This window comes from Schistocerca nitens, chromosome 2 (assembly GCF_023898315.1).
Source record: "Schistocerca nitens isolate TAMUIC-IGC-003100 chromosome 2, iqSchNite1.1, whole genome shotgun sequence".
NCBI lineage: Eukaryota > Metazoa > Arthropoda > Insecta > Orthoptera > Acrididae > Schistocerca > Schistocerca nitens.
Window position 1 is genome coordinate 684,053,488 of NC_064615.1, and position 14,173 is coordinate 684,067,660.

The following is a 14,173-nucleotide window of genomic DNA, read 5'->3' on the forward strand; positions in this document are numbered from 1 at the left end:
TATACAATTTTGTATTGTTTGGCTTTTGGAATATGATTAACGAAATATTAACAAATACAGAAATTCTTTTATTGTATATATATATATATATATATATATATATATATATATATATATATATATATATACTCGTGGAAATTGACATAAGAACACCGTGAATTCATTGTCCCAGGAAGGGGAAACTTTATTGACACATTCCTGGGGTCAGATACATCACATGATCACACTGACAGAACCACAGGCACATAGACACAGGCAACAGAGCATGCACATTGTCGGCACTAGTACAGTGTATATCCACCTTTCGCAGCAATGCAGGCTGCTATTCTCCCATGGAGACGATCGTAGAGATGCTGGATGTAGTCCTGTGGAACGGCTTGCCATGCCATTTCCACCTGGCGCCTCAGTTGGACCAGCGTTCGTGCTGGACGTGCAGACCGCGTGAGACGACGCTTCATCCAGTCCCAAACATGCTCAATGGGGGACAGATCCGGAGATCTTGCTGGCCAGGGTAGTTGACTTACACCTTCTAGAGCACGTTGGGTGGCACGGGATACATGCGGACGTGCATTGTCCTGTTGGAACAGCAAGTTCCCTTGCCGGTCTAGGAATGGTAGAACGATGGGTTCGATGACGGTTTGGATGTACCGTGCACTATTCAGTGTCCCCTCGACGATCACCAGTGGTGTACGGCCAGTGTAGGAGATCGCTCCCCATACCATGATGCCGGGTGTTGGCCCTGTGTGCCTCGGTCGTATGCAGTCCTGATTGTGGCGCTCACCTGCACGGCGCCAAACACGCATACGACCATCATTGGCACCAAGGCAGAAGCGACTCTCATCGCTGAAGACGACACGTCTCCATTCGTCCCTCCATTCACGCCTGTCGCGACACCACTGGAGGCGGGCTGCACGATGTTGGGGCGTGAGCGGAAGACGGCCTAACGGTGTGCGGGACCGTAGCCCAGCTTCATGGAGACGGTTGCGAATGGTCCTCGCCGATACCCCAGGAGCAACAGTGTCCCTAATTTGCTGGGAAGTGGCGGTGCGGTCCCCTACGGCACTGCGTAGGATCCTACGGTCTTGGTGTGCATCCGTGCGTCGCTGCGGTCCGGTCCCAGGTCGACGGGCACGTGCACCTTCCGCCGACCACTGGCGACAACTTCGATGTACTGTGGAGACCTCACGCCCCACGTGTTGAGCAATTCGGCGGTACGTCCACCCGGCCTCCCGCATGCCCACTATACGCCCTCGCTCAAAGTCCGTCAACTGCACATACGGTTCACGTCCACGCTGTCGCGGCATGCTACCAGTGTTAAAGACTGCGATGGAGCTCCGTATGCCACGGCAAACTGGCTGACACTGACGGCGGCGGTGCACAAATGCTGCGCAGCTGGCGCCATTCGACGGCCAACACTGCGGTTCCTGGTGTGTCCGCTGTGCCGTGCGTGTGATCATTGCTTGTACAGCCCTCTCGCAGTGTCCGGAGCAAGTATGGTGGGTCTGACACACCGGTGTCAATGTGTTCTTTTTTCCATTTCCAGGAGTATATATGTATATATATATATATATATATATATATATATATATATATATATATTTCCAAATCGAGTATACAAGACATGTTCAGCGTATTTACAACACTGTTTTATTATGAATAATATAATAATTCAATAGGAATCACACTTTCTACTTATTTCCACACTATTAGTTTCATTAGACCTTAAATACATCAACTACAACTCATAGAGTCCATATTTCTCTATAAGTATTAGAGAGCTGCAAGTAACTTTGGTTAGAAGGCCTCAACTTGTTATTAAAATTAATGCAAATGCCTTTGTGTATTAAATTTTTATGCTAGTTACTTTCCACTTCTGTTGTGTGATGTTCATTATCATTATCTAAGAGATAGAAAGTGCTGTAGAAAGACCGTTTGAAAACTGAAGGTAGCTTCCTGGATATTTTTTCTTTCTTTTATTTTTTTAATTGATTTCATCCTACAGTTACTTTAACTGCATTTATTAAACTGGACTAGGATGACTTAAACATTATTGTTTACACACTGCCAGTGGTTGAACTTTTTGGTTTACAAACAAGCACTTGGTTATAAATGGTTAGATACCTGCGATAGATCAGCGAATGTATTCATCCAAAATTTTTGATAACATTTTTGGGGAATAGCGAGATTGTTGGAGTCCTTGTAGCGTTTCATACAATTTAAACTCCAGGTTTCCTTGGAGGTATTGTCTTACATGCATGAAAAACTTCTGTAGTCTGTCAGTGATCTAAAACTTCTTAATGGGAAATGGAGGAGTAGACCGGCGACTCATATACACCGAGATAGCTAGAAATTAAACCTACATGTGAGACTGTTTGGGCAAAACTCAATGTAAAGAGCGGACATTAACTTATAACTGCATATCTCTATCGACTACTGGACGCACCTCCACGTGTAACAAAAAACTGTAGAGAAAACTTCAGCTCGCTAGTAATTATGTACTCCAACCAAAGTGCCATAGGAGGAGGAGACTTGAACCACCAAATGATCTGTTGAGTCAATTACAGTTTTGTAGGTCGTGGGCATGAAAAAAGAGCCTGCGAATCTACATTAAATACCTAAAACAGACAGTTAGAAAGCCCACTCGTGATGGTGATGTATTGTGTCTAATGGAAAGAGGCAGACCTGACCTCTCTGAGTATATTCAGGTTGAAACTGGTGTCAGTTATCACGTGGAAATTTTGGGATCTCCAAAGTGCAATGAACAAGTAAAGCTAGTAGAAGGATTTATATGTTCAGCAAACTGACAAAAGTGTCACATCGCAAGGAGGAAATTGAGAAATTTAACTCTGGGAAGGACCATGTGTAACAAGTGTGGCCCAAGTTAGGAAGAATAATTTGTCAAGTACTGTAACACTCTGACCAACCTGTTCCACACCTACACTCCGTTTCTTGCTCCAAGCTTATCTGTACTCAATTCATGTCACCACTTTTCTTCATGAAACGGACAGTGTCTTTGGTAGCACAAGTCATGGAATAAACCACTGGAACCTCATTTACCAAACAATCGTCATCGAAAATCTGTTTCAGGACTGTGTTCAAAACTAGTGTAATGTTTGCATAATGCTGGAAAGATCGCAATTCCTTGCATATCTCTGCGCCTTGGTTTGTGACGAATGAAATATTATTAAAATTCTGATGATTTACTCCTTAAAGTTAAACAACGTTTTCTTCAATTAGTTCTTAATAAATACCCCAGTTTTTTCCTGTCACAAAAGTAAGTTGTCACCAATACTACATTTCGCATTGCTAAATCTTGATAAGCAAAGTGCACAGTACCTGATAGGTAACACTTTTCCGATATGTATCGGTCCGTATACTTGTATGTCCACATGCTTTCCGTCTATGGCCTTTATAATGCTGGGGACCATACGCGCCAGTATTAGATCGGCTTGTCTTTCAGCGTTTCGCGCTCCTGTCGTAGGATGAGGCTAAATATTAGAGACGTCTACATGTCGCAGTTCTGAACCGATGTCTACAAGCTTGCAAGCTACCTCGTGTGGGAGGGAGAAAGAGGTGTGAATTTTATTTAAATTCTATATATGAAATGCAAGGAGTGCTGTTCAACATATAAGTGGTTTATTCAGTTAAACTGCATTAAACGGCACATTCAATAATGATTGAAATTTTATCAAATTCATTTAACAATCACCCACAAATTATTCAAACAATGATAAAGAAAAATAAAAAAAAATTGGGTCGCCAGATACTGTAGAAAGTATTAAATTAAAAAAAACAACAAATAGAATTGACTTGGCACCAAGAGCTCACAACAAGTGAATTATATAAGGTGCTTACCCTGGTATTTGCCTTTTAACATGAGCATTGTATGACTTCATTCTAATTTAACATATAAATAAATTACGCGAGACGGGTTGACCTGGCGTATTAAATGAGGAAGGAATAAAATAAAAAAAAAATTAAAAAAACCAGCTCTCTTAGCGGGCAAACGGTGAATACCGTGCCTTCCGTCTTTATGAGCATCTAACACATTGCAAGGAAATTGAAGAAAGCGAAAGAAGAATGCACAGCTAGGAAAGTGGGCGTTTTCTGTATTACCGTGTTCATAGCGTAGTCGGCGTGGCGGTGGAGTCGGCTGATTGCGTGCGGCTGCATCAAGACTCTGCCGGCGACGTAGTTGATAGCGTCTAACATGCCCTACGCTGAAAATAGTGACCGAAACCTGCTACTGGAAGTTATCATTACTGGACGACGGTATGCGGCCATCTGCAAGTGCAAACCTACGTGAAACTGCATTAAACAAAGCTCAAAACTGTTCTAACAGTACTACCGTCATCGGACTTGTAGTAAATCAAAATGTGATCCTGAGTTAAGGTCTTGATAACGCGCACAGTGAGTGAAGCTCGCTTACTTGGATCTAACAGACTTTGCTCCCTACGCTGTTTGCGACGAATGCAAAGTGCATCGTCTCATGACAAGCGATAAGAGAATCCTTGCGACTTATCGGAAGCAGTCAAGAGTGAACTCCTGCCTCATCAGATGCAATATTCAGAATCCCAATACTAGAGCGCTCCTTGCACCTGGAGAGAGAGAGCCGCTCCCCTCCAACGTCTTGTCTCCGCCCTTCCGCAAATTACGTAGCTCTCACTATTTTTCAAAGCCAACGTTACATTCTTGCCAATAAAGAAGTCCCTTTCAAAATTTCCCCCCACCTTGCCGTCGCATTCCGCGAGGAAAAGAGAGCCACACTCTGTGTGTGACAGAGTATACAAATAAACCAAGACTTCTCCCTTTGAGTATTGCCGCTACGTTCCCAGGTGTTTTGCTCGCGGGAAACGGTCAAAATTCCGCGGGCCACTTGAGATTCTTGGACACCCAAGTCATGCTGTTGCTATTCAACTCGCCGCTCTGTCCGCGTTACCTAGAATCGTGACAAAACTGTTTTTTGCTCTAAATTTGTAGTTTCCGCTGCCTCGGGCAGACATGCGAATGTCCACGGCTTCCCTTGGAAGCGTGTTGATGTATGCAGCGTCTTCGCCTGTCGCTAATCCTCTGGTGGCCTGCCCTCTGTGAAGCGTGCCGACATAGGCGCGCGACTGCCACACGCCCGTGGGCACTACCTGTGTCCACCTGGTCGCCGGGCTTCCCAGCTAGGAACGCATCAGAAGAATTCCTTTCATGCACAAAGCGTACCAAGTTTTCAAAGAGAAGAATCATAGCCCTTTACCGACGCAATAATTCACCTCCATCACACTTCATATATTGCAATAAACTAATGACTGATTTTAAAAGCAATTATCTTCTTTAACTATAAGCTTTGACGCTTTTCAGGCTCCTGACAAAAAGCGTGAAATCCAACACCTAGTATTGATGTAATAGCCGAAGATCTCTGGCATGCATTTCTACGCGCGTTTGATTGTCTTAGCTTTCTCGTGTCCTGCAGACATGTGTCTTCATACGTGTGGTGGCGGATCTGTGAGACAGGAGAGCAGAGCACTTGCCACAGCACACCTAGCCGACATCTTTGTCAGTCACTAAGGAAAATCTCTCTCAAACATTGTTATGTTATCTTCCTTCGCACTCAGGACATATTCCTTCGAATCAAGTTTCGCTTTCACACTCTCCTTCTTCTCACGTTCAAGCGCCAAGATACAACAGCGGGTGACTCAACGGCGCTCTGGTAACTAGGAGACGGTGAGGCAATTCGAGCATATGGTGCTCGAACGAACTTCGAGGAAGTCGAGTCCAGTTGCTAGCCACGTCAAAAGCGATTGTATTGACACCTGCCGGAGTTACGCGGAACTACTTTCACCGAGCAGTTCTAGCGAGCATAAACGTCAGATGCAGACCTGCAAAAGTCAGATATCCTGCCATTCTGGGCTATCAAATGTTGCCTCACAGTCCGCACTCTCCTGACATGGCACCCAGATACTTCTCTCCCTGAAAACCATTGTGTGGCAGGCATTTCCCCAAACACGCGAGGTGGTTTCCGAGGTGGAACATTTCCCAAAGAGTCAAAACGCAGACTTCTGCAACCAAGGTGTCCATCAAGTCATCCATCGTTCGGAAAAAGTTTTGCTTTGAACGCGGAATGGGTAACACCATCATCAAGTTTCGTGATCGTAACTTCATTTTTTCGAGGTGATAACTAGAACTTTATGACTAACTCTTGTAGAGGTTCATAATACAGGGTGCGTCAAAAAAATGTATACACACTTTGAAGCGCCATAGAAAATTTATTTCCCGTTCTACAGTGTTAAATTTCTGGAAATGGAAAGCTTAAAGTCCAATTGGAAAAATAAATATACATTGCAAATGTGATTAATGTTCAAACTGGTGGCCTTCAGCATCAATACATTTCTGAGTACGAGTCTCCACTGATTCCGTACATCGTACCAAAGTGTCCAATGAGATTTCTGCGCACACCGCCTGAATCTCATTCCAAAGTGTGTCCAGGTTACGTGGTTTACGTCTGTACACCTCATCTTTTACTGTGTCCCATAAGAAGAAATCCAGCGGCGTGAGGTCTGGAGAGCGCGCAGGAAACTCGATTGGTCCCCTGCGTCCTATCCACTGGCCTGGCACATAGTGATCCAGGTATGCTCATACGTCCCTATGATAGTGTGGCGGGACGCCATCTTGTTGGAAATAAAACTCATCATTACCGTATAATACACGAATGGCAGGGAATATGGAGTCAGAAAGCATTGTTAGGTACGTTTCTCCAGTAACAGTACCTTCAAAGAGGAAAGGCCCAATGAGTCCCCTTGCAGGCAAACCACACCACACATTTGCACCAGGCAAATTCACAGCCTTTTCAACTGTAATGTGAGGATTACCTTCAGCCCAGTACACACAACTGTACCTATTGACAGTTCTATTGAGTTTGAATTGGGTTCCATCCGACCAAATTATGCTACCCATAAAACCCAGTTCACGTCTCACCATCTACTGAACCCATTCACAGAATTCTAACCTTCGATCTGGATCGTCGTCACTTAGCTGTTGCACCAGCCTTGGAATGTACACACGAAACTTGCCTTTCTTCAGAATGCGTAGTACACTACTAGCACTTACATTACTCTCACGTGCCGCTTACCATTAAGATTTTTGAGGCGAACGGTGAAACAGTTCCAAGACCGCAGTTATGGAATCATCACTTGTAGCTGTACGAGGTCGCCCTGATCGACCTTTATGCACATCACATAGTGTTTCATGAATTTCGAATTTGTCTCGTAGAAGTGTAATTGTTAACCTTGAAAGTGGTTCTGTACCATACTCACTTCTCCACTGTCTTCGAACCGCAGCTACATTCTCAAACTTCCAGTACCACTTAATTATCTGCTTCCACGCTTCAAAGCTCAAACGCACGTCCGCCATGTTGCAGTTACTTCCTTGCCACTGCTGCCACCTGTTGAAGAAACATAACATTACTTTCTCACAGATATTTAACCTTGTAGTACGGGAAATAAATTGTCTATGACAGTTCAAAGTGTGTATACATTTTTTGACGCACCCTGTATAACGCTAGTTTTCAGGGCACTGCTCTAGGTTTACAGATCTTTCACCAAGTTAATTACATTGCAACTTCTGCTACAACAGCGCAGGGACAACAGTTTTTTTTAAGACGTTGTTCAAGTGTTCACTTCATAACGATGCCCAGGTATGAGCGCACCAGCTATTGATACCATTTTGATAGCAGACCTTCGAGATCCTCCGAACCAGCGAGATCCACCTGTCTACAAGTCAGCGACAGCCTTTTATTCAAAAAAGCACTGACCGCATGTTTCAGATCTCGCACTGGGACGCGTTCGTGTCTGAGCTGAAACTGGTGTCGCGCCTCTGCAGCGACGTCAAGCCTGTCCGCAAGAGCCACCTGCCGCAGCTGGAAGGACCGCAGCCGCCGGACGTGTGCGGGTAGACGCACGAGGAGCGCGGTGGTGTGCGACCAGATGAACGCATTGTTAGTGCAAGTGCTCACAATCAGTCAAGTCTGTGGTTACTGGCATTAGATCCGAAGCGCTTTAAAAACGATTCTCGTTGTAAGCACATAATAGGTTTCTGCAGTCTCCAGGCTTACACACCTACATCCACATTTATACCCCGGAAGCCAACTTAATGTGTGTGGAGGTGCGTATTTCTCGTATAATCAACTGTTACCCTTTCCCTCTTCCATTCGCGGATGGCGTGTGCGCAGAATGACTGTAGGTAAACCTCCGTATTAGCTCTAATTTTTCGGATTTTCCCACTGTGGTCATTTCTCGGGATATTTGTCGTCGGGTAATATCAAGCACATGAAGGGCTTATTTCAGTAGTGGTACAAGTTCATTTTTGTTCATTCTGAGATACAGAGTCCTAAAGTTAAAAGAGCGCTGAAAAATCTGCAGTTGAGATACCAGAAATATTCATGTACCGGGTGATCAAAAAGTCAGTATAAATTTCAAAACTAAATAAATCACGGAATAATGTAGATAGAGAGGTACAAATTGACACACATGCTTGGAATGACATGGGGTTGTATTAGAACCAAAAAAATACAAAAGTTCAAAAAATGTCCGACAGATGGCGCTTCATCTGATCAGAATAGCAATAATCAGCATAACAAAGTAAGACAAAGCAAAGATGATGTTCAATATGTCCACCATCATTCCTCAACAATAGCTGTAGTCGAGGAATAATGTTGTGAACAGCACTGTAAAGCGTGTCCGGAGTTATGGTGAGGCATTGGCGTCGGATGTTGTCTTTCAGCATCCCTAGAGATGTCGGTCGATCACGATACACTTGCGACTTCAGGTAACCCCAAAGCCAATAATCACACGGACTGAGGTCTGGGGACCAGGGAGGCCAAGCATGACGAAAGTCGCTGTTGAGCACACGATCATCACCAAACGACGCGCGCAAGAGATCTGTCGGACATTTCGTGAACTTTTTTCTTTTTGGTTCTAATAAAACCCCATGTCATTCCAAGCATGTGTGTCAAGTTTTACCTCTCTATCTACATTATTCCGTGGTTTATTAAGTTTTCAAATTTATACTGACTTTTTGATCACCCGGTATATATACTTGAATATTTCTGGTATCTCAACTGCAAATTTTTCAGCTCTGTTTTAACTTTATTTGAATATTTCTGAGATCTCAACTGCGGATTTTTCAGCGCTCTTTTAACTTTAGGACTCTGTATCTCAGAATGAACAAAAATGGACTTGTACCACTATTGAAATAAACCCTTCACATAGCAATATACGACCGATCGCTTGCTCAATATAATTCCGAATTTCAATAGTTAATCTCTCAGTGACGCTCATCGCCTCCCTTGTACCATGTGCCATTGGAGTTTGTCATTCATCTTGGTGGCACGAGCCTACAACCATCCAGTGACGAAACGCAACGCTCTTGGTTGAGTCTTGTCTATGTCTTCCATTAATCCAACCTGGTATGTTTTACATTTCTATCAAACTCTTTCTGTGAATCTCACTCTGTCATCTGCTTCTCCTGCTATTTGTTTTATGAGATTATTCCGCTTTAGGTCACCCCAGATGGTCACTCCTAGGTATTTAACAGTAGTTTTTGTTTCCAGTGACTTGACACCAATAATATAACCGTAAAGTATTGGATTAAGTTTTCAAATTTATACTGACTTTTTGATCACCCGGTATATATACTTGAATATTTCTGGTATCTCAACTGCAAATTTTTCAGCTCTGTTTTAACTTTATTTGAATATTTCTGAGATCTCAACTGCAGATTTTTCAGCGCTCTTTTAACTTTAGGACTCTGTATCTCAGAATGAACAAAAATGGACTTGTACCACTATTGAAATAAACCCTTCACATAGCAATATACGACCGATCGCTTGCTCAATATAATTCCGAATTTCAATAGTTAATCTCTCAGTGACGCTCATCGCCTCCCTTGTACCATGTGCCATTGGAGTTTGTCATTCATCTTGGTGGCACGAGCCTACAACCATCCAGTGACGAAACGCAACGCTCTTGGTTGAGTCTTGTCTATGTCTTCCATTAATCCAACCTGGTATGTTTTACATTTCTATCAAACTCTTTCTGTGAATCTCACTCTGTCATCTGCTTCTCCTGCTATTTGTTTTATGAGATTATTCCGCTTTAGGTCACCCCAGATGGTCACTCCTAGGTATTTAACAGTAGTTTTTGTTTCCAGTGACTTGACACCAATAATATAACCGTAAAGTATTGGATTTATTCGCCTGTTCCTGCGCAATATGTTCCATTTATTTTCGTTCAAGGCTACTTACCAGCCCCTGCATCAATCATAAATGCTTTGCAGTTCGCTAAAGGCTTCTGGCGTTCCTACCATCATACAGACAACCCCATCTGCAAACAGTCTCCGCTAGATCATTTACCTATTTTGCAAACAATAACAATCCTGTTACACTTCAAGCTGTACTCCTGAAATAACCTTTACATCTGTCGGTTTTGTTCAGTTATGAACGACGTGTTGCATTCTATCTGCGAGGAAGTCCTGAATTCAGTCTCACATGTGGCCCGACACTTTCTTTCACTTTCCTTGTAATTTGTATCAACTACTGTCCAGCAAATGTTACACATTTTTGTGTTAACATTTACTGTAATTGTTTTAGTAACCCAGTTAATGGCTCTCAATGTAGCTCTAAAGGGTGACTTTTCGATATTTACGGAAAACGGAAAACCAAATAACGTATAGATAATGCTACATGGAGTCTAAATGATAGACTGCTTTTCACGCTGAATCTAACATTCTGACGCTCATAAACACCAAGTTAGAAGAACATAAAACTAACTAATTAATACGTAAAATGAACACGTTATAAATATTTGTGGGAGCTGCTTTGTCTAAATGAACGATGCTACTTGTAATATTCAGAAAATGTTGATGTAGTGAACAAGGCAAACAGGGTTATGACTTTGGAAGTTGTGTATTTTTTCCTGGCTTCGCAAGCAGGGCTACTTGGCGAACACAGTCGGGTGAATTTCGTGTACACTGTCTACCAAACAGGGTGTCAAAAAGTATTCCGTATACTGACGACTGGCAGTATGATCGAAACAAGAAAAATTGTCCACTAATCATGGACTCTGAAATGCGTACTTGAAGAGCTATGAGCACCTGTTCGTCTTCGCTCCTGTCAAAAATATCTCTTCTATAGCAAGCTCGTTGCTACTACGAACGACCTACAGAACGCAGCAAACAAACGAGGACAAATTTCTCTCTTATTGTCCATGGATACAGCATGTAGTAAAAATCTGTTAGTGTTGTTACTTTAAACCGTATTTACGCTGCTGGCTAAGTGCAGCGTATAAATTAGTTGTAATGGAACCACTCTTTGTTATGACAAATCTGTGAAACGCTTTTACATTGTAGTTTTATATGTGCACTTATCAGCATAATGGAAGTCTATTATTCCACACGGAAATTGGCGGACGTAATCTTCTCTTACCGTCCGGAAAGCCCGCCTGCTTAGCTGGGTGGTAACATGCTTGCCTCCTACGCAGCGGGCCCGGGTTTGATTCCTGGCCGGGTTGGAGATTCTCTCCGCTCGTGGACTGCGTGTTCTGTTGTCCTTATCATCATTTCAACCCCATCACAGGCACGCAAGTCGCCCATTGTGGCGTCCACTGAAATACTCGTAAGACTTGCACTTGCACTTGCCAGCAATGCCACATGATCATTTCATTTTATCGTACGGAAAATGGAAACAACCGTCGAATCATGCTCGCCTTTTTCCGTGTGGAATAATAGGCTTCCATTGCTCTGGTAGGCCCAAAGATAAAACTACAATGCAAAAGAATTTTAAAGACATCCAAATACTAATGTAGAACTAATGTATGTGCTGCACTTACTCAGAACTGAGAATACGGTTTACAGTAACAACACTAACAAAGTTTTACTACATGCTGTATCCATGAACAACGTTTTTTCTTGTTTTGATTCATACTAACACCCCTCGAAACATGGAATACTTCTTTAACACACTGTTTGTCAGCCAGATGTTGTCAACATTGGCATGGAGGACTCCAGTACGGTTGATTGTCCAACAGCCACATGGGTCTGCCTGTTTCAGTCACAGGCGCTTTCCGAAAATGGTGCCCATAAATAGAAACTTTATGTATTAATTATTGACTAAACAATTAGACAAACAAATTAAATGGTAGAAGAATTTTCGTCTGTAGGTAGTCTGTACTTTCTGCAGGTAACGTTTCCATATGCATCGAAAAGCCGCTCTTTCCAAAGGACTACAGTTGATTTTACAAAAACTGTTAGGAAACCTAATACGTAATTAAATTCTCCTTTCATTGCATAGGATTTTGGTGAAGCAGTACAGAAAACATCAACTTGCGAACGTTGTCTTTAGACAAAGCTTACGAAAAGACTGTTGACGAAGTCATTGAGATGTATATTTTATTATTGTTCTCATGAGAATCACGTTGTCCACTGAATACTTATTTCCTGCAGCCTTAATCGTCATTGAAGTCACCACCAGTAAGAAATTTTGTAAGTCCGGGATGAAAGCCTATAGTAATATTTCAGACTGACGGTACTTTGGAGGAAATGGGTATATCTTTGGTGATCTCGCAATTTGATTAGAGGTACCATAAAAGTCTGGCCACAATGCGAAAAGTAATTTTGTATTGTTCCTGAATAGGATGGTCTCCTCTGGAACTCTGAATGAATTATGCTGCTTGACAAAGGAAACCTAATTTATTTCTATCATTCTTATTTTTTAAAATTGTGTTACCCGTTCTGCGTGTTTTAGAAAACTGAAGTCAATGAGGCAGACACATTAGCCACATCTTCATGTCATTAATTATATGAAACGACGAGGTAAATTTTTGTTATTTTAATTTAGTTCATTCCTTACACTTCTCACTCCTCCTATGTAATTTTTTCCTTGTGTGATTAATACAATGTCCATTAGGGATGTAACAGTAGTGTTCTAATGGCAACTTAACGTGATATTTTATTAAAAAATTCAGGCTCATGAGGAACCAGATAGAGAAAATATTCTCATTCTGAAATAATTTCGCAAGTATTAAAATCCACCAGCAGCACAAAACTGACTTGAGGGTAGCTTAATTTAGAATTAATGCAGTGTATAGAAAGTGCAGTGTAGGGAAACCACTATTTTTCTTCATTCTTGGTCCTTAAACCCATATTTATTTTTCTCGCATTAAATACTTACATTATTACTGTTAGGATGAATGAAGACAACTGTCAATCCGCTGGTGAACACTTATCGTGGCATTTCATTTAGTTGACAGAAATATGCTGCATCGTTGACGAATATAATTACTGAGGTTAGCAGGAGACATATTTTCGACATACTTTTGAAAGTATACGATTTTTGACGTGGTACACTGCACATGAAACTGCAGTCGCTTATTAATATCAAACTTTCCTTCAGAAAATTTTCAGTTGGCTTGACAAGTTACATTAATAATATAGTTTTATTGTACTTTGGGTTAACGTTCCTGCATAGTACGTGGGCTGTTACGTCTTGCGTCTAGCAAGCCCACCCCATTCCAAAACACGAAATCGATCGGTTTCTCGATAGGAAATTTACATTGTTTTACAGAAACTGCACAGTGTCAAACTGTAAGTGCGTTCTTCATAAGTTATCCCATTTTGTTTTGAGAATGCTTAGTTAAACTTCAAAATAAATGAAAATTTCGTCAATATGAGTTCCAGCTTTTTATTTAAAGCTCGCAAAATTAGAAAACATTCAGAACATCATACACCGTAGCAAACATTATGTCTCCTCAGTTGTCTTCATCTGTCAGTAATGTACAATAAATCAAACCAGCGATATGAGTTCTATTCTGTTCGCTTTAGACTAACATTTTCGAAGCACTTTATCCTGGTGCCGGCATAGTATATATAAAATAAATACATACTTTCATTTTTTCCCATTCTACTTGGTTTTCGTATCTTCTGTCATCGAAGAAGAGATAATTAATGAAGTGTCAATTAATTTGTGAGACACCTGCTTTTACGATATTTAATTGCCCGTATATGGCAAAGACTCACATGCAATCAGTGTTACTAGTCATTCTAGATAATTTACTACCGTTCTGTTGCGTATCTGGAGTTTCTGAATAATTTCTTATTTTTCATTATATTTTCCTGTTTTTATTTTCCCTCCTTT

General features: G+C 41.9%; 1 protein-coding gene across 1 annotated transcript in view; it reads left to right on the plus strand.

Moving 5' to 3' along the window:
• The window catches only part of LOC126235248 (glutamate receptor ionotropic, kainate 2-like), a 309,725-nt gene extending 301,700 nt beyond the window's left edge, over positions 1–8,025 (plus strand). Inside the window, exon 17 of the mRNA XM_049943979.1 lies at positions 7,811–8,025. Within this exon, the coding sequence (XP_049799936.1) occupies positions 7,811–7,939 (129 nt within the window). The 3' untranslated portion in view covers positions 7,940–8,025. The remainder of the gene's footprint in view (positions 1–7,810) is intronic.
• Positions 8,026–14,173: the final 6,148 nt, after the last annotated feature.